A 23328-nucleotide genomic window follows, 5' to 3' on the forward strand; every position below is an offset into this window, starting at 1 on the left:
GATGGATAATTTCAACTCGAGTGCCTTTTTCGGACCAGGCAATTGTTCGCTACAGATTGACGTGAAAGGCGGACTCGTCGATGAAAACACAATTAATATTGTAATCCATGTCGGTTTGAATCCATCTTGCAACCCAGTCAAATCTTTTCTCAATGCTTACGGGCGAGTTTCTTTGTTTTAAATGAAATTGTGCTTTTTTAAATGACAAGGCACACTTCTCTGTCATGAAGTTCTAAACGGTTGTTTTGGTTAATTTCAATTCACTGAACTGGCTGGTAAGACTTTCTATTGCACGATCCAAAGTTGCAAAAGGGTGATCGATAAACGTTTCTTTCAAATGCTTTTTATGGTCTTCATTCAATAAACCAGGTCTAACAACGTTCGTTTCGGTTTTTTTAGTCTCGAATCCATCCTGCGTTTCAACAATCAAGTATTGGTTTTTTTCAACCAGTCCTAGGCGCTTCTACGGCCAGTATATAGCTGCTTTCCGGCTTTACCTGTAGTAAGGTCTTCTCCATAAACAACATAGAAAAAAATGTCCGTTGACATCGTCTCCATGTTTCTTATAATAAGAAACTGGTCCTGATGCAGCAGTAGAAACCATCTTATTGGTTTTAATTGAGGCTTCGGGCTTTTTGGGTGGTTTAAATTCCATGTAGCTATCGAAGGCAACAGTGTCAACGAGTGGGTAACCGTCCACGTCTACTTCCATTTCAACCGGATCATTTCCATGTTCATCTATAGCGTTTCCGTGTCCCTCTTCCATAAAAATACGAAGGTTCATTGGTTATATCTTTGTTTTCGAAATTTGTGCGAAATGTAAAAGTTAAAGTGGGGAATTTGTTTTTCAAAAGTGAGCAAAAAATAATTTATGAACTGAGCAAAAAAAAATAAAAAAGTCTGCGGAAATTGAAAAAAAAAGTGAGTGATTTTTTTCTTAGAGTGTGCGAATCATCTATGAAAATAATGTATCAATTACGGGGAACATTGATCAGATTTGAGGGATTTTTTGCTGGCGACCGGTATAGTGAATGTTCGTTTTCTAATTGTCGACCGGTCGGTTGATTGGTCGTCATTTAAATGTTGACCGGCAGGTGGGCTGGTCGTTATTTAGTTTTCGACCGGCAGGTTGACCGGTCGCTGCATAATTACCGAAACATAAGTGAAGTGCTCGTTATTTTGAAGTTATATTGGACTTTTACAACATAAGCGATAGCTGAAAAAGTTTTATCGTATACAAGACTCACTAGTAATATGAGATTAATATTTCAGCTCGAAGAAAAAAGGAGTTTCCATTTTTTTCGCATACAATTTTGGACACGAACTGAATATCATCATATACCCTGATTGTTTTCATTACTCATTGAATTAAACCTCACAAAAAACTTCCGGATCATACCTCACTTACAAACTCTTGCGATACATATTTTGTCGCACTGGCAAAAAATATGATGTTAAGCCAGGTTCTTATTTAAATCTTCCGTGCCACGTAAAAAAAAAAAAAAAAAAAAAAAAAAAAGAAACTGCGTTGTTTTATAAAAAGAGAGTATGGGGAATTACTAAAAAAACTATTATTTACCTAATCCTCTTCATCGTCAATATGAACGTCACGAGTCGCCCGTTCATCCTCGTTATAATCATTATCCTAACTCTCCGAACTCATTATCTTTCCCATCTTCTCAGTCTATAGGCCAGCTATCTAATTAAATGAAACGCTTAGCGAAACCAAATAACTGTACTTTCGCTGGGGTTTTTTTATTCGGAACAAACTTTCCCAAAAAGCCAATTATGGATAGAAACGTATGTGATAATTGAGAAATAAAAAGGGAAAAGTAATTGGGAAAATAAAGCAAGTAAAGAAATGAGACTCTATAATCCTTTATTATAAGTTGGAGAGTTTGTCATGATAAAAATAGAGGTCCTTTTTATATTCAATTATTACTTCAATATTTTTCTTGCGCAGATGGAATTGACTATTTACCCGCAAACTGGGAAATGGTAGAATTAGATTTAGAGATCAGTTACATATGAAACATAGCTTATTGTTATATACAAGGAGCAAGTTGACCCATATCCGGTACTTCTAGAGCATTATAGTTTATCCATTCAATGACAGGGACCTTGATTGGATTACTAAAATAAATTTATAAGAAGCTAGAAGATTCGGCAGCCACTCGACCAATCAAGGAACGATTATGAAATCTGATCTCAGTTTGACATATGAGGGAGCTGGTACTGTGTCGTACCAATAGGAATGTATTCGCAATATGGTACTTATAATACATAGGTTATATGTAATATAATTGAGTGACAAGATAAAAGTAATTATGTTCGTGGAATTAGGCGTCAAATACGACAACGTAGGGCGCTACAAACGGTCTTTCCGCCGCAGGTGGTAGCAAAAATAGCCCTAACTTACGAGATTGAGATTACGGCTTTTTTCGTAAATTGCCGTGTTTTAAAATATTACAGAGACCATGGTGGCAATGGAATGATAAAGTCGGAAATTAAAATTAGTAGTTCTGTTTAAGACACTAAGTGCCCAGACACAAAACCTTGTGATTGAATCAGAGCATTTGAATACCTGGAGCAGCTACCTCAGGTCTTTGTTAAACTTTACAAAAACCAACTGTGTAATTCACCGAAACAAGCAGATGTTTTGCTAACGTCAGAGAAAAAACGTTTGTAAACAAGCCGTTGCTTCCTATTAACATTTGTATAATGGATTCAAAGATGGAGCCAATTACGTGTTTGAAATGTTTAGCCTGTGCCAAAAGTACCTTATTTTTTTCAAAACAATTAAGTTCGTGTTGTCGTATTTGGGTACGATTCGCTTAAGATTAACTAAGCAAATCGTTTAAATAAATAAACTATAAAATTAAAACAACCTTTGATGTTGCATATCAGCATACGCTTGTATACTGCTATACAACTTCTCCTACTTCGCGTACATACTTCTATATAAAAGATTGCATGATTGGCCTAAATACGATATACGAATGACAGTTGGATACAGAATGCTATACCACTGAGTTACGATATTACCAATCGAGAAGAGAAACTTCTCAGATCAATCAAGAATTATAAGAAAGAGACACTTAATATTAATAGTTCTCTCAATGGATTAGCTACCCAGAGAGAGAATAGAGCAGCTATTAATATAAATGGTTCATTTACTTATATATTGATATAATTATGCTGCTGATAAAGAGTATAAAGGAATGGTGTATGAATTAATAGATACCTAGCTTCTACAACCAAATATACAAATATTGATAATACATTTTATATTTGGGATCGTAATTTATTCAATACAAAGATAATGAATAAATGATCAACTATTCTGTTCTATTGCCAATTACACTTGACAAACAAGTATGCATCTTTTACAATAACCGTTGCATGATCTGATAAATAAGTGTCTCGTAATACTAAAGATTTATTAGAATACTCATGCTCCCGATCCACTGATATGGGACAACGTTATCTGGAAACAATTCTAACGAGTAGTATCCATTTAACTCAAGGTGGGAAACAAAGTATAGATCTATTCCAAAACCAGAAAGGTTGACTCATCATTAAAACTCAGGAGAGTTGCGCAATATAAAAAGGATCAATTATTTCATAGCAGCAGAGTTCTTTCAGTCTATTTTTACCCCTAATAAAGATAAACGTTTATCTCATTACTTTTCTATGTAATATTTTGTCAAATACCACACTTTCTACAAAATATAAGTGACGAAAAGATTACATTTGTCGATGATATAGCCGGGTTTTTAAATCATTTAAGGCTTCCTCGCTGTCTTTCTGATGTAATTACAATTCACGAAAAACACTCGTCGTTATTGTGATTGGACCCTTTCCAAATTTCACCAATTATAAGCAACCCTGGATTATTTTGGTTGAGATACCGTGTTATTAATTGAAACATTAAGAACAAGAACATTGTGATATCTCTTTTAAACAAAACCTAATGCTTGAACTACACCTGGCATGGGTAAACAATACGGTGCGCATTATTTGGTCAGTTCTAAGTTGGACTTAATTATATTTGACGTAGTAGGTGCAAGAAATTAAATAAAATATCAAATACACAAGTATCTTTTTCAAACCAAGCACCATGCCGGAAGAATACAGTACGAGGAATACACAGTGGCGGACTATGTGGTAAAAACCCGCAACATATGGTAAAAACCCGCAACATTTGGTGGTAAAAACGTCCATTTTATACCACCAAATGTTGCGGAATTGTAGTTCATTTACCACCGGATGTGGTAAAACTCCGATATTATGCCACCAAATGTTGCGGGTATTTGCTACATGTTGCGGGTTTTTACCACCTAATGTTGCGGGTTTTTTCCGCATGTTCCGTGTTTATACCACTTAATGTTGCGGTTTTTTTTTCGCATGTTGCTTAATTATACCACTTAATGTTGCGGTTTTTTTTTCGCATGTTGCTTAATTATACCACTTCTGGTTGTTACTAAAATCCACCTATTGCGTCTTTTTACCACAATATAGCGTCCTTTTAGTCAAAACGTAGTACATCACTTTTAATTATAATACTATTGATGCTGATGGACCTTATACATTTGTGCAATCAAAAAATAAATTATATAATAAAGAAGCAGGATTTAAATGAAAACGTTTTTATTTTATTCAATGTTTATTTTGAATTTTACTTTAAAAATAATTTATGTACATATCAGCTCCAGTTTGAAAGGGCACACTTACATTCATAATATCCTTTGCCACTTACTATTGACGGGCCCAGTTGATATAACACTAACCAAACATCCACTAATGTATACAGATAACATTCGCGAGCCCTCGAGAGATGTAGCAGCATATCAACCTAAACAGTTTTATCAGCCTAAACGAAAAAAAAATTGCAGCTTAAAAACATTTTATAGCCTAAAACCAAAATTTTACAGGCTAAAAAATATTTTTACAGCCTAAAAAATTTTTTTACGGCCCAAGAGAAGACTTTTATATCAAAAAAACATTTACTACCTCAATCCGCCGTTATAGCCGAGAGACTAATCTATACAATCTATTATTATACCATTTATTAGAGAAGACGTATTGGATATTCAGATGACTATTACCTTCAGCATATGGCGCATATGTACACATAAATCTTAGGCAATTTAAAATATACAGAAATAATAAATATTGGTGTTTTGTACGCTGCATTTATTTACGGTATATATTTTAGTATTGTCTACTACTACATGAAGGACAGTACTTACAAAATAAAAAAATTTGGCTACAAAAAAAAAAGAATACAAATAGGAAAGAAAGGCAGAAAAATTGTCATCCGCAAGTTTTTTAATTTATATGGAATTATTAAAAGTGCGAATTAGCCTAAAAGATTCTTTAATTATTGACAATCCTTCTTTTGCGACCACGTCTGGCTAATGGAGTATCTTTTTCCAAAGACACATCATCATTTTCTCTACCAGACTGCTCTTCATTGGGTATAGAGAAACTCTCTGGTTGCTCTAGTCCGAGACCAGGAGGGATGATCTCTTCATCATCGGACAAAGAGCTTAACTTCTTTTTCGACACTCTCTGCAAAACAAAAATTACATTAGTTGCTTAACAATAAACGAACTTCCTTTTTTATAATGTACGTACCTTATCTCCCAATGTGTTGTGAGCAACACTAGCCAGCAGTCTTTCAGCTCCCCAGTGATCCAAGCATTGATCCAAACCTATCTTACCTCTTCTGGCCAGCGCTTCCAAAGCAAGGATATACTTCATCTTGAGCTCACGGGAATGCATACCCCATGTCTTTATGCTAAGAACTGGGTCTGACTGGACCTCTGCCTTCAATTGTGTGATGCATGATTTAGCATAATCTATCAATACACCATACAAGGATTTCAATTCCACGTTCTGCATTTCAATTTCTTCTTGACTTTCCTCAGGTGTATGATATAAATCAGGTCGAACACACAACAAGAACTCCCAGAGTGCCTCTCTGTCACTAATCCTATTAGGTTTACCCTTTTCGGTTACAATACCAGTGTCAGGCTTTTTACCTCCAGGAAAACGAGCGATAATTCTGACAGCCGATTGCTCGGTCATCTGATCGACTGTTATAAAAACGTGTTAGTTGTATGTCAAAGTATACCAATGCCATGTTATGATTACCTCTTCTCGGTGTCATGTCAGTCACGCTCCCTCCAATCAACCGTTCTTCCATGGTCTCAAGACGATCGTTTACCTGGGAGTGGTTGGATCGGATTTCGGTTTGCAAATCAAATACTAGCTTTTGAAGTTCGATGATGGTACGAACAATGTCATTTGTGTTATATGCGGGCATTTTCAAATTATTTTATGATGTAGATTGATAAAAACCGCTTTGTCAGGAAAAACGCCCTATATATATATTCTCCAGATTCTTGTACGTCATGGGCTTTACATCATATCCATGATATAATCCATGCCACTATATAACAAAAATTAGCACTAGTTGCAATACGTAATGACAGCTGTCTGGGATTCAAAAATGGATCTAGTGGTTAATGCAACTGCGTTAAATACTTTATGTTGGGATTAGACTACGGCATCTTTCTTTAACACTTCCCTCGATTTAATTCCATGATTTCATCACGAGACTTTACATGCAGCTATTGCGACAGTCTTTTTGAAAACCATGCTCGCATGGTCGAGCATCAACGAAGAGTAAAATGCCATTTGTTTGCAGTAACAAGTGAGATGAACAATATCAATACCAATACACAAAATGATGCTGAAGAAGAGCTTACTTCCGTCCAAAATCTTGATGAGCAGTATGCGGACGATGATACTGTAATGGAAGAAGCTGCAGGTAATAATAATTAAAATCATAGTAACGAATTTCTAACTTACAATGTATTGCTACAATAACTAGCACGCGATGATGCTTTCATGTTACAAGATGCGATGAGATACAAGCACTTTGACCACGATTACAACTGGAACATAATCCAAAAGTTTGGCATATGCTTAATTAAGCTTCTTGACCATAACGGTGTTTCAAGACAGGTCCAGCGTGATGTCGTAAAGCATGTCAATGGAAACCTTCTTTCCTACATTGATCCTGTTGCTGTCTCAGGTAACTTAAATATTGACTCACAGACTTCCTTTCATACTAATTGCAATTTAGACTTGGGCGGGTTACTTCCTTCTCCAGAGGCTATTCATAGATTACTTGATAAAGGCAGCATTGATTCTGTGAAAATGTATGATGTGTGTCGCGAAGGATGTTTTCTTTTTGATGATAACGTGCAGCAATCACATTGTATCAACCCTGCTTGTGGTGAAGGGCGATACAAAAACCAAAATGAAGCTGAGGAATCAATCCGTGCTGGCGACATTTCACCTCCAAAAGCCTATCAAACCATGGCTATGTATTCTGTCGGGGCTTCACTTGCGGAACTACTGGTCGACGACCAAATCCGTGAAGACTTCAAGTACGCAAGCCAATTCAGCGAGTATGATGAAGATGGGGTCTACATTGACATGTTTTCCGGTTCGGTGTACAAAGAATTTCTTCGTCAAAATTTGCTCACACGCAAAGACATCTGCCTTGTTCTTTACGTTGATGGGTTTCCCAACAAATCCAAACCTGGAAGCTCTCAAACGTTGGTCCATTGCATGGTGATGAACATTCCTGCTTCTAAAAGGTTTAGAAATTAAATTTACTTGTAAATGTTATCTTAATCAAACTTACCTTTTCGTTGTTAGAGCAAAGGAGTCGATGATGATTCCACTGGCTATATTACCTGGCCCAAAAAAGCCCAAGTATTTGATGAGTTTTTTGACGCCAATCATCGAGGAAATCAATTCGTTGTGTGCAAGAGGAATCGTCGTTGAAACAAACAATGAAATCGTGCACGAAAGTAAACTATTCTTGCTCGGAATGACTGGTGATATTCCAGGAATTGCTGATTTAATGAATCATCGTGGATACACGAGCAAATATGGCTGCAGAATTTGCAAAATTGCTGGCAGACATCCTGGAGGTTGCCCTTACGGTATGTACTTCTTGGATGCAGGTGACACGAGAACCAAAGACGAATTAGTCAACGGCGATGCGGTAAATTATTCAAAGTGCGCACCAATATTTTTAAGATACTAAACGCAGTATGAATTAGCGATTCAATATGCTTGGTGTTGATCCTGTTATTAGCTCTCTTTCCACCTTCACTGGTACATCTTTTTTTCTTGGGGACGAGATGCATTTGATTGGTAGAGGGCTTGGTACTTTGGTGTATAATCTTTTGGATCCCAAGAAAAACAAAAAGTTCTGTGAATTCATCACTCAAGATGCACAATATACCTTTGGTTTGAACGCACGTGATGACACTATCATCAAAAAGATTGACGAAAAGGTGAAGCAGAGCAGGGTTTACATACCATCAGCTTTTGAGGGAACTTGGGATGGCGGTGTAAGTATCGGAAGAGCTGTCGATTATTTAGACTTTCTCTTGTACATTGTCCCGACCATTGTACTTCCATTGGTCCAGAAGAATGAAACCAAATGTGCGTTGATGGAATTGGTGGAGGGATGTTACATTGGTTTGCAATGGCTAGTGTTAGGAATGAAGATCGAAACTCTCGAGCGAGCTTCGATCGTGTTCCAGTCGAAGCTCGCTCGGATGCGTTTTTTTGCAGCTCGAGCTCGCTCGAAGTTTCCTAAGCTCGGCTCGGTTGCGAATACGATATCTCGAACTCGCTCGCCCTTTTTATTACACAAAGTGCACGTCAAAGTGATGTTAATTGCAGAAAATTATGATAATAAAATTATTATTTATTGAAATAGAAGTTGGAAAAAGAAAAAGTTTTTTTTTCCCCAGCCTTAACACCAAATTCGGATAATTAAATCAAACTATTATTGTATCTATAATTATAATACATTTGGATTTGTGAACATGAAAGTTTAAATTAATTCTGCTACGACATGTTACTATGGTTGCTGTAAAAAATTGGCTTAGTTGGGTATAGTGTGCAACACTGTTTCATTTTCTATGGTAAATGTGTTTGCTGGTTGTACAATTAAATAAAAGTCCAAAGCATTTTAATTGGAATTATTAGAGCATAAATAAAAAAAATGGTAAAGGGAAGAAAAGATTAAAATCAAGGGGAAATGCCATCTGTAGTCTTTCAAGGACCTTAACTTTAAAGTGACTACTATCGACATTTTAGCCGAGCGAGCATCGATCGAAGCTCGCTCTAACCCAAAAAAAGTGGCGCAAGCTCGAGTACAAAAACTCGGTTCGATCTTCGTTCGAACTGGCGCAAGATCGGTGCAAGCTCGAAACGTTCGAACACTAGCAGTGACGCATTTCGCGTAGGGACATTACAAAAATGAAAGGGTAACATGACAATCAGAGACTAGATATTAAAAATTAGACATTAACGCAAAAATTTAGATGTTTTAGTAGTTGGCATGCGTTTTTGAATCGAGAGATTGTTGCAAGTCGTATCAATGCGCGAGTGCTCACTGCAAATAACCATTATTTGATGCATCTGCCGTATTCGGTTGAACAGATGGGGCCATTAAAATGCTACTCTTGCCGACCAATGGAGCGGACAATTAAGAAGTTCACCAACTTGATCAAGTCCACGCATCTTATAGGGGCAAATGCTTCGAACGTCCTTCGTCACCAGGCGAATTATAACACGATGGCGGTTAGATGTCTGCAGTCTATTCAATTCCCTGAATTTACGGATCGTCCAGACACCTACCGTTCGCATTCCTCTGGTGCCCAAGTCTGGTGTCCGTTTATTCCTCAGTCGTTGCTTGGATCAGATTCGGAAAAATATGCTTCGGTGTCCCGAGATCGAAGGTGATTGATGCATTGATATCACATTATGATCATAAGGTTGGGGATGAAATTCGGCAATTGACCTCGTCATCCATTGTGATTGCAAGTCGAGCTTGGAACGATGACTTGGTATTTTCTTCGATTATGGACATAACCTTGAAAAACTTAAAGACAAGAGCAAATAATATTGTCCTGTTTAAGACTCCCAAAAGTACTGGTCACAGGTAAGCAAAAGACATTTGACAAACTTTATTGGTACTTACAGCATAAAATTTAGATCTATTTCCATTTGGTTTGTCGGTGTGGTTCACTGATACTTTACACACAAGCAAGAAGGTGAAGAAACGTTTTTGGCTATCGTTGAAGTAATGAAGCAGCAGCAATTCGACGCTCACAATGTTGTCACAGTTGCTCGGAATTCCAGGGGTGACAGATACAAGAAGTACGCTGTTATTTCCATTACAGACTTTCTCCAAGTGGTTGGTCTTGTACGGTATTCCGATTCCGCTAACTTTTTCAAGATTGTTTGGCCGTACATTAAATATACTGACAAGGTTGTGGTGATCTGCTATATTGTTGCTACATTAAATAAACCTATATCTATGACATCAATACATTAAGAATGATTAAGGAATCAATTACCCAATATAGATAGTTAGTACTATCATATCACAAGGTTACAAAAACACAGTGACAAAGGCTTACTAAAGATATGGAAGTACAATGTGTCTAAGATGACAGTAATTCCAAGTGTAACATATTTACAAAATAAGTAGATAAAGGTAACAGGATACACACTGGGAAAATGATAACAACTTCAAAGATACACTAAAGATAGTGGTACAGCAGATAGTCTTTTTTATATAAATACTTGTTCATTTTATTTCATAATAAAGATAATCTTATAAAACAGTCTCAAATTACTTATATACTGCCTTATAATTTTACTTACCTCAAAACACAACAAAGGTTAATCATCTTCCTGCTGGTTCTTTAGCTGATTTGTAGGCTGGTCGTATCTTTCTCTGTTTTGCGTAGACAAGTTTTATTGTAATTAAACTTTCTTCAACAATTCATCTAATGGAGTGATTACTATTTTATTCAATCTGATGTGTTAATTGGCAATGCTTGTAAAAGAAAAAAATTTAAAACATAGCAAAGGAAAAGAAATAATTAAATAAAAAAATTATATTCCGATGGTTGCGTATTTTATCGACCATGTTGCGTCTTTCCGCAACGTGTCGCGGAATTCCACTACCGAGTCCGCGGTGTAGCAATAGTAGGCTTTAAGAGGATAGTTTTGCAGAAAAAAAGGTAGAAAAAAACAATAGGATCAATTGGAATTCTTGTCAGAGTTTATTGATGTTAAAGTTAACTAAAGATTTAAGAAGAGGAAAAATAAAGAGTATTTATAATAAATGGAATGGACGAGGCTGAGGATACTACTCTTAACAATATGAGTATGCTATCAATAACAATATCTATATTGGACAATTAGTGCTACGCATAGTCAATAGAGAAATAATAACAATAACATGTCTTAAGTTTGGACATTGGTGTTACGATACCGTGACACTTTAAAATAGTGACCGGCTTTAGCGAATTCCCTTTTTATGCCTGATCATGATTTAGCTATCATTTATCAGTGATGATGAGATATGAATTTATTATATGTACAATCTCTATGTGTGATTTAGCACACGGGGCTGTGATAGTGTTTACATTTTTTAGTGGATCTTATACTCAACTATGATTTTGATTGAATTATAGTTTGTGGTAAAGTGTACTGGTTTACACAGAAAAACTAAAACAAATTAAACCATAAATCCAGTGTGGTTTTATTCTAGGTTAAAAAGTTAAAACTAAACTAAAAGAAAAGTATCTCTCTAGAAACTTAACTATCTGTATTAATTGGAAGATATTAAATATTTATAATTGTGACAAGCTGTTACTGTGCTTATCATTGTTTTATGATTGAAAAACTAGATTTTGTGAATGTTATAAATAACTGAGGGTGTGTCTCAGTATAATTAAAATAGGTATATTTGGATCCCAAAACACTCTGTAGCGTAGCACATAGTATTCGATTTCTGTTTCCGTATTGTAAGATTTTGTCCTGTTCTCCGACCAATGGTTGTATAGGGATAAAGATATTTTACCGATTTTCTTTTTCCTTCCGCCAAATTGAATGGCTAAAACAAGTTTTCACAATGCGAAGTTCTTTGTTTAACTCTTTATTAATAAGCTGAATATGCTATCTAGAACATGGGGTTTTGATACAGTAGTCGCTCGATTTAAGGGTGTTCGATTTAAGGGTATTTTCTATTTAAGGGTGGATTTTTGAAAAACAACTTCCGTCCCCAGCATTAACACCACTAAACCACTATTCTATTCAAGGGTGAGATCCCAATTCCCCATACCCTTAAATCGAACGGGTTTTTACCATATTTGGGTTTTTTTTTTTTTTTTTTTTTTTTTTTGGTGCCCAGTCGAAAAAAAAAATTTATCAGTAACAAATCATCATTTTTTAAAGTCATTTGTGACAAGAGAAATAATTTTTTTATTGGAAAAAGCGACGAATATCAGCTTGTTCTTTCAAATTTTCTATTTCAGCACGAGATTCAGCCAATCTCATTCTAACACGTCTATGGAACTGATTGTCCAAGTCATCCAAAGGCACATCCAAAGCCAGAATCGTCTCATAAGCTTCCCTCAACCGTTTTTTACAATCATTGATATCGACGTATATCTCCTGTTCAAAAATCATTGGGATCTCCTCCTCTCCGTCCATCACGATCTCCTCATCATCGATGATAAACATCTCGTCAGAATCCAGATCCAGCTGACTGACATCAGTGATCTCGTTGTCTGAATTACCAGGAAGATCGGGCAACAAATGGTTGATCTCCTGGACAACGTTATCTTCCAGAGGCCAGGGGACAGTGGGTGGCAAAGCTAAAGTGTCAGGGTTCTCTTTAAATCCCAAGATATTGGTATGCCTCCAACAATTCTTAATTGTCTCAGGTGTTACCTTTAACCAAGCATTGGCCAAGAAAAACATGGCTTGCACCTGATTCATGTTGTAAACATCCAAGTTATCTAACTGTTTGCTGGCGAACAAATCGAGACTTCTCATGTACTGTTGGGAGCGAAAGTAAGCCTTAAAGTTGGCAATAATTCCTAAATAAAGTGAAATAAAATTAGTACTTCGACTTAAAAAACAGTATCCTTGTTTATTTTGTCTACCTGCATCGAGAGCTTGCAACATACTCGTTGTGTTGGCAGGAAGAAACACCAACTTTATGTTCACCGGCTTGAACTTCAACTTATGCACTGAGGCATTGTCTAAAAGAAGAGCCACTTTTCTACCCTCTCTACCAAAAGCATTGTCCAGTTTTTTGACATAAGCCGAGAAGATCTCGGTAGTCATCCAAGCTTTAGGCGAGTGGTGGTACTCCACGTATCGACGGGTACCAATGGCTGTCATTGAAAGCATTTTCGGGTTTTTCTTGAAGCAACGAGGGCTTTTGAATTGCCCAATTACAATGGGATGGCCTTTGTACGTACCATCCGCATTGCAAAGTAGCCCCACAGTTACACGGGTCTTACTCTTCTTCAACCCACCAAGTGGTTGTGAGCAAATTGTTCTTCTTGGTGGTTGATTGTAGTACAATCCGGTCTCGTCGAAGTTCATAATATCAGCAAGAGGATAATTTGTCAATTCTTCCCGAATTTTTTTAAGCTGGTCTTGAATGCTTTGGGAATTGACATCCACAGAGGCACATTCACCATGAGTTGGTCTACATTTTAAACCGAGACGTTTGAAGACCTTGGAAAGCCATCCATCAGAGAAGGTAATATCATCAGTGATGGAGTACTTTGAACGAGCGATGCGCTTGACGTACTCGATGATACAGGCACGGTTTACTGGTATGCTGCAGTCATTCATATGATTCACGAATTTTTCCACTTCTTCGTCAAGTTGAGGATACTTGGGTAGCTTCAAACTCTTGCTATTCTTGATAACAACAATGTTAGAATACAACTGATCGGCATTGTTGAGGATGTTTGACACAGTTTGTTGTGAAAGAGGTTTTATTAAATCAAACTTTTTTTGTGCCCATTTTCCGAGCTCTATCTGATTGGTGTTTCCCATTCCAAACTGATCTAAAATTTCAATTTTTTGGGAAATTGTAAGACGTAAACGTGTGTTGCTCATATTGAATAAAATAAAGATATGCAAGGATTGACAAAGTGTATCCAAAGTTTTATTATATAAGATATTCAAAATTTAACAGCAGCTGGCACCTGGGGACTGTTTTCTAAAGAGTAGTCACGATTTTCGATATAAGGGTATTTTCTATTTAAGGGTGAGATTTCCGAAATTTCTGGTCACTCTTAAATCGAGCGACTACTGTAATAAACAAACAGTAATTAAGTTTCTTTCAATAGTGATATATTCAAGGAAGAATATACATGTTTTATTTATTCCATTGCACGTAATATACTGATTGAAAGTAAAAAGTACTTGTTAATTGTAAGAATGGACTATGCCATTGTGGATAATCCTGACTAAACGATTTTGATTGTGATTTTAATATTTAAAGAGTCACGGGCTGTTTAATTAGCTCTTCCATGTTATACCAAAATGTATGTCAGCATTCGGCATTACATAAAGCATTACGGAAGTAAACACAAATTTTTTTTTATTGTAAATGCGAATATTCTTTGTTGCTTAGTTCATGTCATTCTATTTTAGCACATTTCTTGTACGCTATGGTCCTTGAAGTCATTTAATTTTGGAGGAAGTAAACGTATCAAATGTACATTACATTAACGTCTATTGCGACTAACTTTAGGTATAATTGACGTAATTAGCAGTTTCAAAACAAAGTACAGTACGTGTAACATTAAGATCGAAATTCTAACGAAGCAATTGAGAAAGTCTTGCAGACCTGTCTCACAAATCAGAAATTGTCAAAACAAAAAACTATTCAAGTATCGATTTTAGAATTTATTTTTTATTTTCCCTCTTTTTCTACTTCTTTTCATTATTATAACGTGGCTGAAGATACTGCTAAGGATAACATGTAGACCACTGCATTGCCAGCTCGTCCCGGTTATGATCTGCTCACTAGGATGCTGTTCAATGATAACTACGTAAAGGATATTGTAGTCAAGGCCGTCATTGAGAAAGGTATCTGCGGAGATGCGCAGTATGTTGGCTCTGAAGAGAGGCACGATGGGAGGAGGAATGATGTCGTCTATTATCCTTTGGCAACACCTTCGGAAGAGCTTCGTTCTGTTATTATGGAAATCCAAATGAATGTCACGAAGGAGTTTGTTTCGTATGTGGTACAGACACACTAGCATGAAACAGCCATTATACGTAGCTCAAAACTGTCGGGCGCGCATTTTTTCGATTTTTAAAAGTTATGTTGATCGATGAGTTTTAGTGATAAAAATAAACCAAAAATACGGATAGATAGGGTAGACGTCAGACTATTGGAAACAATTGTAAACGCCCTGGTTACAAATTGATTGAAAGAGTTAAATTAAAAAAACGGTTAAAAGTGCCATTGTTGGTAGTGATACATTGTTAAGATGACAAATATAACCGGGTTTACTCAATTTGAATATGATGTATTGAAGAAAGCGCGCAAAACCAATTATTGGTCGATAAAGACGCGTTAAAAGATGACTGTTGTTAATACGGGTGGAATTTGAAAGGGAAGGTGGCGATATATTGTCGTGGGGAAAAAAAATTAATTTTTTAATCATTTTTGAACATTTTCATCATTCTTCTTTTTTTTGAATCTTTTTTTTGTCTATTTCTCTTTTTCTTTTAAATGTTTGCAATAAAAACAAAGCTAACCAAACTATTCAAGATGTTCGAGAGGCAGATCAAGGGGATGAAAGATAAAACAGAGGATAATACACGAGGATATACGCTTGTTGTCGGAAAGTATAATTTCAGATTATAAAGTCGTGATGTATGATTCAAAGTGAATATGCACCATGGACAAATGGGCAAGAATATGTGCATTGAAATAAAAACAAATATAGACAGGATATCTTGGTGTGAATAGATGAAGAACAGCGTAGAGGGTATGGATGAAAAAAGAGTTGGTTGGCTAACGACGGCTCTTTCTGTGGAAAGACCGACTGTATATGTTTGGTGTGTTGCCTGATAGTCGGTGTTGATGTCTTTACCATTAGATGGAGTAGTCACGAACAGAGGATAAGCAACGACAAGGGGATGATGCGATTTGACTGAAATGAGAACCATCAAAGGTGCACTGACAGTAAGAGAGACACGATGTGATCACTAAATGAAAGTGTTGACAATAGTAGAACGACGTAAAGTACACCAGAGAGAATATACTTGTAGTAGCAGAAGTGCAGCAAAAAGGGAAGACAGTCAGGATACGATGCCTTCAGAGTATAATCGCTTACATTTTGTGGTAACAAAAGTAACAATGCAGAGAGGGAATAGTATGGAACGCAATAGAAATGAAGAAGAAATAACGTGTAAAAAAGAGAGTAGACTTATTTTGGTTTTTGTTAATCTCCTTTTTGAAATTGTGGATGTGTGATTGGTGCGTTCTAGTGGATCTATATAATTTAGATGAAGATAAAAGTTGTCCGTTATCCTTTTCTTTTGTTTTTTTTTCCAACCAAGAATCATGGACTCAACTGATAAGCAAAACATTATCGATATTATGAATAAGGCCTTAGCGGTTAACCCTGGTCGTACTATAGACGACGTCCATAATATCATAGACCAAACAGGTCTTCAAATGGCACAAATTTGCCATTACATTGTTTACTTGGGTGCGAATACTAGTGTTGGCTTCGAGCGCAGCCCAAAGCCGATGCCGGTAAAAGACATGATTGACTCCAATCATTTTTTGGTGGACCCGGAATATCGTTCCGCGTACCTGAAGATATGGGGATTAGATAGCCAAACGGCTACTACCAGTATTACTTCTGGAGAGGTTCCAGCATTGACTGGTAAAGAATTTGGTGTTGCTGATCTTGAAGAGGATCATCATGATCAAGGACAGGATGTGATTGATCTTGTTGATTCTGATAGGGAAGGTAGTACAGAATCAATTATTATCATTGAGGATAACGAAGGAACAGCGGTGGATGTAGAGGATGTGATAGATGCTGTTTTGGTGGGAGAAAGACGGGAATGACCAGACGATTATTAAAAAATAACTATGTCGGCGTTTTGACAATATTATAGAATAGGGATAACGAGTTGGACCAACTCACCCACCGTATTGGTACAGGTGAAGCATTTGACCAATTGTTAGAATCAACAACCTTGAATGACTTTACTTTGGACTTGCGTCAAATGAAAAGAACAATTAGTACCAGGTCTCAATTGGGGTATTGTTTTAAAATCATTATCTGTCTGTATCATTACTTGCAGTTTACGGAATACCATGTATTCAAGGGATTCGATGAATGGGAGTCCATGGAGATCACAGTGCTTAATGATGCTGATCCAGTAGGTTTTATGGATTGTAGAACGCGTGGTGAGCGTGTGTTTCGTGTCTTTCAGTTGTTAAGAATGGCAGGTATTTTGGCTGTAGAAGTAATGACGGCCAAAGCATACTCCAGATACCACCGAAGTTTTGAAGAACAATTGGAGATGTTGATGAAACATCTGTTGGCGGTTCTCATGCGTGGATTAAGTCTTCCTGCGGTTAGCTGGATCTATCGAAATATCCAACAAAAACTTGTTGTTTTAAACGAAATACTTTCGGAGATAGATGTTGCGGGTAACATCAATGGGAAGATAATTTTGCAGACCTATAGTTTGATTTAAGACTCCTGTAGCTTTTTTTATTTTATCTTTTATATTTACACATTCTTTGGTTAATAAAATTATGTATTTCATCATTGTTGATTTACTTTATTCGAGTGTTGTAACCAATTGTTGCTACTCCTCGCCATAATCCCCGAGTCCGTCTCATACCAGATTCGCGTACTTGATTGTGATCATTCGGTAACTTTAATAAGCATACTCTAAAGTACCGGATGTGGACAATTATCGAGCGAGAGTTTCCGAAGTCCACCCTACATTTATTTGTCTACAATTGTAGACTACGCCTTGAAAATAAAATTGTATGTCGTTCCTTGTTGTATAGTATATTCTGTTAAGTTTCGCTTGTTTATTGGGGCTATATTTTGGTAACTCCAGTTTGTTATCCGTCTAAATCATAAAAATCTGAGAATTCCCGTCCGTTATCCGTCAAAATCCCATAAGTTTGCGTACTCTGGTCCGTTATCCCTCAAAATCCGTTGACATTAGGGTACTCCGGTCCGTTATCCCTGAAAATCCGTTGACTTTAAGGTACTCCGGTCCGTTATCCGTTATTATGCGATAATTCAGATAATTCTGGTCCATTATCCCTACAGATCCGATACTTAAGGGTTCCCTGATTACATTAAACTAATGACCAAAATACATTATAAGAAATTAGAAACGGTTCCGAAATGGTTCAAGCATTCTAAACTTGTATGGGGATTATCTGAGCTAATTGCACATATAAGCTAAGTCGCAAACCATATCAGAACATCCTTAAACGTACGCTGAATTTCAAAAACGGATATACAGTGACCTCAAAAGTATCGTAACCGTTTAAGGTTTTCGTATTTTGTGAAATGACATCACATACTGATTCACAGGGAGACTTTCCAAACATTTTTGTTTTTCAGTTTTTTGTTATTATTAAGTTATGGATCCGGTTAACAGCGCTTCATAGGAAATATATAAGATATTATCACTCTTATAAGATGTTAAACCCTTTTTTTCCTTAACCTTCACAGAAACATTTTTATTCAAAACATGTAACCCATTCTGAGTCCACCATATTTTTGTTTAGTCGAATGCTGCTCTAATGGTATCATTGCTTTGGAGACTGGTTCCAGTATTGGCGTATTTAACAGAGCTATAAACAAAACTAATCATGATAACTCGTTCAATTAGCGGGCCTGTGAGGAGTGGATCGAGGCAAGAGCAGAACAGAATAATTATTATGGGGAGGACGAAAGAAACAGACATTATATATCTATAAGTATTAATACATATAAAATGGATGAGAGTAGAAAACGTTTAATTGAAAGAAAAAAAATAGATAAGATCTTGAATACAGAAATGTGAACAAATAAACATGATTACAGTAACAGAGGAGTGTGTGGTGACCTAGCAAGGATATAGCCATATTAGAGCTAACAAAAGTTTATCCATGCTGATAACATTTGTGATATAAGCTTTACAATAAATGTCACAGTATGAACTATAAGGATGTTACATCACAAGTCTTACTTAGTACGTCTAAGAAATGTTTAAAATTTAGTTTAAAGCAAAGAGAGTTAAGAAGACTTAACATATATTGGAACAAGACTAAATTAGTCACTATGTAATAATTGTATACATTTATGGTTAATCTATCATAACTTCAAGATAGCACTAGAGATATGAACACAGAAGACAGTCTTTTATATAAATACTGGTACATTTCATTTATTATTAAAAGACAATCTTATAATCAGTCTCAAACTACTCCGATAGTCTTTTTATAATTTTACTTTTCCTTAAAACACAACATTTACTAAGCAGTACGATACATATTTAAAGCTGTGCATTCCAAGTATATATTCATATATTCGAAAGGGTAATCAGGAATTGACAAAGTAGTGGTAACACAATACAAACCCAAAAAGCCGACAATCGTACATTTCTGGAACATGGAAAGAAGTGAAATATACTTGAAATACGGATCCAGCAAAGGGAAAATTAATCGATGACGTATTCAAGATAATTCCTCACTATAAAACCAAGAAAATAACAATATCAACAAATATTATTTTCCTAACACACTTTTAAGTATCCTACATTCTACAGATAGCTAAAAAAACTATCTCTTACACTGCTATCAAAATTTATAGAAAAAAAAATTAATTTTGTCCGAAGCCGAAAGCTATTAGAAAAAATGCATTACAAGAAAAGGATAAAAAAATATTTTTCAAAAGTCGAAAACAGTTTATAAAGATGTGGAAATATTTTTAAAAGTTTAAGACTCGTCTTTGCTGAGTATTTAAGTTGTTAAAAAAAGTATATCATATAAAGCCGATCCGATACAAGACAATCAGATATATGAACCCAAAAGATAATGGTGTCAACAGGCAAAATGGCAGACAGCAACGGTACCATTGTTTTTTTAAATATACTTGATATTTCTTTTCTCAAATCAGAAGTAATTGATTTGTAATAGTGCTCTTCACCAAATTAGCAGCCTTGTGTAAATGACTGAAAGACACCATCAGTCTTCGTTTCAACTTCTTATGAGCACCGTCAACTCTGGATGTATTGATGGTGCCAAGGTAAGGTGCTTATTGATCCCAGGGTTGGCAAAATGTTCTTTCAACGGCACCCATGTTGACTCACGATACGCAAACAGTGGGAAGTATCGTGCGTTCAACCCGCAATTATCTCTCAGGACACTCACGTTTCGCTCCCGTTCTTCTTCATTGAAACTGTTCATACAGCTATTCCATCTGACCATAAACGTATTCCAGTCAATATCTGTTTAAAACATATTTTTTGTATTTCGTCAACACGTTCTTGATGATATGCCAACGGCAGATAAGAATTATGCCGGATTCAAAAATTGTCTCTAAAGCACCTTTTAATGGCAAATCACGGTCAATAGCAATAATGCTAGTATCGAACTCCTCTAAATAGCACCAAAACCACTTCATACGTAACGTTGAAACCGCCCATTTATAATTGGCTCGGGTTTCGTGTTTTAAAAAAACACCGCACACAAAAAATGTCTTATTGAAGCAATCCATGCGAACAACGTGCAAGAATGCCATACCAAATTTGTTGGTTTTATAAGTGCAGTCCATCAAAAGCACTTGAGGAAAACGTTCAACCATTTCCAAGGAATGAGAGTGCGCAAAAAAAGGTTTTTGATGGTAACTCCTCATTCGAGTTGTACGCGTAAATAATTCCAGAGTCGGCTTCAGAGAACTGATTCAAGAGAGCTTTCAAAGGAGAGCGACAATCTAAATACTCTTCACGAATCTTCTGTCTGGCATTGTGAAGTGTAATAGGTCTAAAGTAATTACCAGGGACGTTTTAGCGAACGTAAATCAAAATATCTTGAGGTGAGCTATTAGCAATCGTCATATCCTTGATTACCTTCATGTGATTCTCTCCAATCGAGCATGCAGTGGAATGACCAGCGAGAAAATTAGCAGACTCATGATTATGTCCAGAATGGTTTAAGTGCAGGGTGAATTTTGCAGTATAAACACCCTGATCTTTTCCCCCACTGGAACCGACCACCCACTTGAAAGGGCAATTGGTGCGTCCTGTCTTCGAAAGTATTTTACCGGTGGACTTACTGCTGTTTTTTTCATTGCGATCGCACTTGAAATCCAAAGACTTAAGTCGACGATCGGGGTAGTAACGAGAACGGCCCAAAGAAACAAGGTAGCCGTTGTTCTTGCAGTGATCGATCACATTCTTTTCGAGAGTTTCGCAAGAGCTAAACTCAAGTTGAGATGGGGCAGAAGTAGACAAAACGACGAAGGTTTCGCCCTCGAGTTTTTCGTCGAGATCATTGTCGTGATCATCGTTAAAATCATCTACTTCGTAGACGCTTTCAAAATTTCTTCTGGTTCGAAAGGGAAGGGGATCCTGCAAATCATGGTCAGAAAGGTAAGAGGTGTTTTCGTTTGATAAAAACATTGAAACAATAAAAGTTAAGACAAACGTAACGGGATTGGGATGAAAGTAAAAAGGTACAATTTATTAATGCTTTGACAGAGCAGTCCCGCCGAAATGTCAAAATATAAGTGAAATCAAATACGCAGTTCTATAGGTCAAAAAAGACCAGAACAAATCGAGGGGGTAAAAATAAGAAAAGAAGGGGTGAAAATAACAATTCCCTTATCAGGTCAGAGATTCTGTGTGTGGTAATCTGCTATATTGTTGCTACATTAAATAAATCCATATCTATGACATCAATACATTAAGAATGATGATGAAATCAATTACCCAATATAGATAGTTAGTACTATCATATCACAAGGTTACAAGAACACAGTGACTAAGGCTTACTAAAGTTATGGAAGGACAATGTGTCTAAGATGACAGTAATTCCAAGTGTAACATATCTACAAAATAAGCAGTTAAAGCTAACAGGATATACACTGGGAAAATAATAACAACTTCAAAGATACACTAAAGATAGTGGCACAGCAGATAGTGATTTTTATATAAATACTTGTTCATTTTATTTCATAATAATGTCAATCTTAAAAACAGGCTCATATTACTTATATACTGCGTTATAATTTTACTTTCCTATAAACACAACACTTTGTTCAAAAAAATCAGTTTTCAGGTTAGAGAATCTGGTACCTAGCTCAAGATCTTTCTCATTGTCACTCAGTCTCTCACTCTCTGTACTATGAATGTCGTCAACAAAAAAAAATGTTTTATTTTTGTTTTAAAAAAACTGATTGTAGAAGTCCCACAGTGTTTCGACACTGTAAGCGAGAACTGAAGACACCCGTTCATTTTGGAATAACTCACGCAGGTTTAAACCTGCAAAAACATTTTATAGTCCGCAAGGACTGCTGCTCTTGGCCGTTGTAATTTGGATGGAGGGAACAAGTCCACCAACAACAAGGCGGTAAGACCTGCGTCCTCTACAATCGGAGCAATAAAGGCTCGAAGTTTCAACGCGAGTCGGATTGATTCTAACTCAGAACGTGTTGGGTTGGGTGAGTGAAGTACTACATTTTTGTTTGATAAAGATAGATAAGTTAAGGTGATTTTGAAAACATCATTCAGCAACTTACAAGCATGTTGGCCCACAGTGAGCACCCCATCATTCATTAAAAAAAGGATCAAAGCCAGAAGAAGGTTTCGAAACTGTGATGCGGCCATGTTTCCTTGTACGAAAAGAATCTCCCTTACGACCGTATTCAACTCCAACTGCCCTCTAGCAACACGAGCAAAGGGCAATCGAATAGCATTTGTGGTGGTGGCGATTGCGTGTAAAATATCACTAGGAAAAGGTCGAAAACGATCACCAACTAGAGAGAGAGACAACATCCGATGCAGGTTACATTTATCGAATAACCATTACCATGGTGACAAACTTACCTTCATACTGCCGGGCGAAAAAGTCAGGGGGAGGGGCCGCCACGAAGGGAGCCGCAGGTGAAGCCGCAGGGAAAGCCGCCACAACGCGAGCTGCAGAAAACGGCGTGGGAGTAGCCGCAGGAGGAGCCGTACCTTGAGCCACAGGAGAAGCCACAGGAGAAGCCGCAAGGGTAGCCGCAGGAGAAGCCCAAGGAGAAGTAGCCACAAAGGAAGCCGCAGGAGTAGCTGCTGGCAGAGGAGCAGGAGGAGCCGCAACAGAAGCCGCAGAAGAAGAAGCCATACACGCAGGGGCGGCAGAAGAAGAAA

The 23328-nt window shown here is 36.8% G+C and overlaps 2 protein-coding genes across 2 annotated transcripts; both read left to right on the forward strand.

The window, feature by feature from the left end:
• Positions 1-14469: 14469 nt before the first annotated feature.
• On the forward strand, positions 14470-15805 carry EV154DRAFT_486750 (uncharacterized protein; the record flags this gene model as incomplete). Its single annotated transcript, XM_051598892.1, has 4 exons — positions 14470-14509; positions 14681-14691; positions 14916-15176; positions 15692-15805. The coding sequence occupies 4 exons, from the start codon at positions 14470-14472 to the stop codon at positions 15803-15805; spliced, it is 426 nt and encodes a 141-aa protein (XP_051452159.1).
• A 702-nt stretch (positions 15806-16507) lies between these two features.
• EV154DRAFT_486751 (uncharacterized protein) lies at positions 16508-17661 on the forward strand (the record flags this gene model as incomplete). The annotated part of the gene is made up of 2 exons (XM_051598893.1): positions 16508-17002; positions 17074-17661. The coding sequence occupies 2 exons, from the start codon at positions 16508-16510 to the stop codon at positions 17659-17661; spliced, it is 1083 nt and encodes a 360-aa protein (XP_051452160.1).
• Between the last annotated feature and the right edge of the window lie 5667 nt (positions 17662-23328).

The sequence above is a fragment of the Mucor mucedo genome, assembly GCF_025094135.1.
Source record: "Mucor mucedo strain NRRL 3635 chromosome Unknown EV154scaffold_156, whole genome shotgun sequence".
NCBI classification, from domain to species: Eukaryota; Fungi; Mucoromycota; class Mucoromycetes; order Mucorales; family Mucoraceae; genus Mucor; species Mucor mucedo.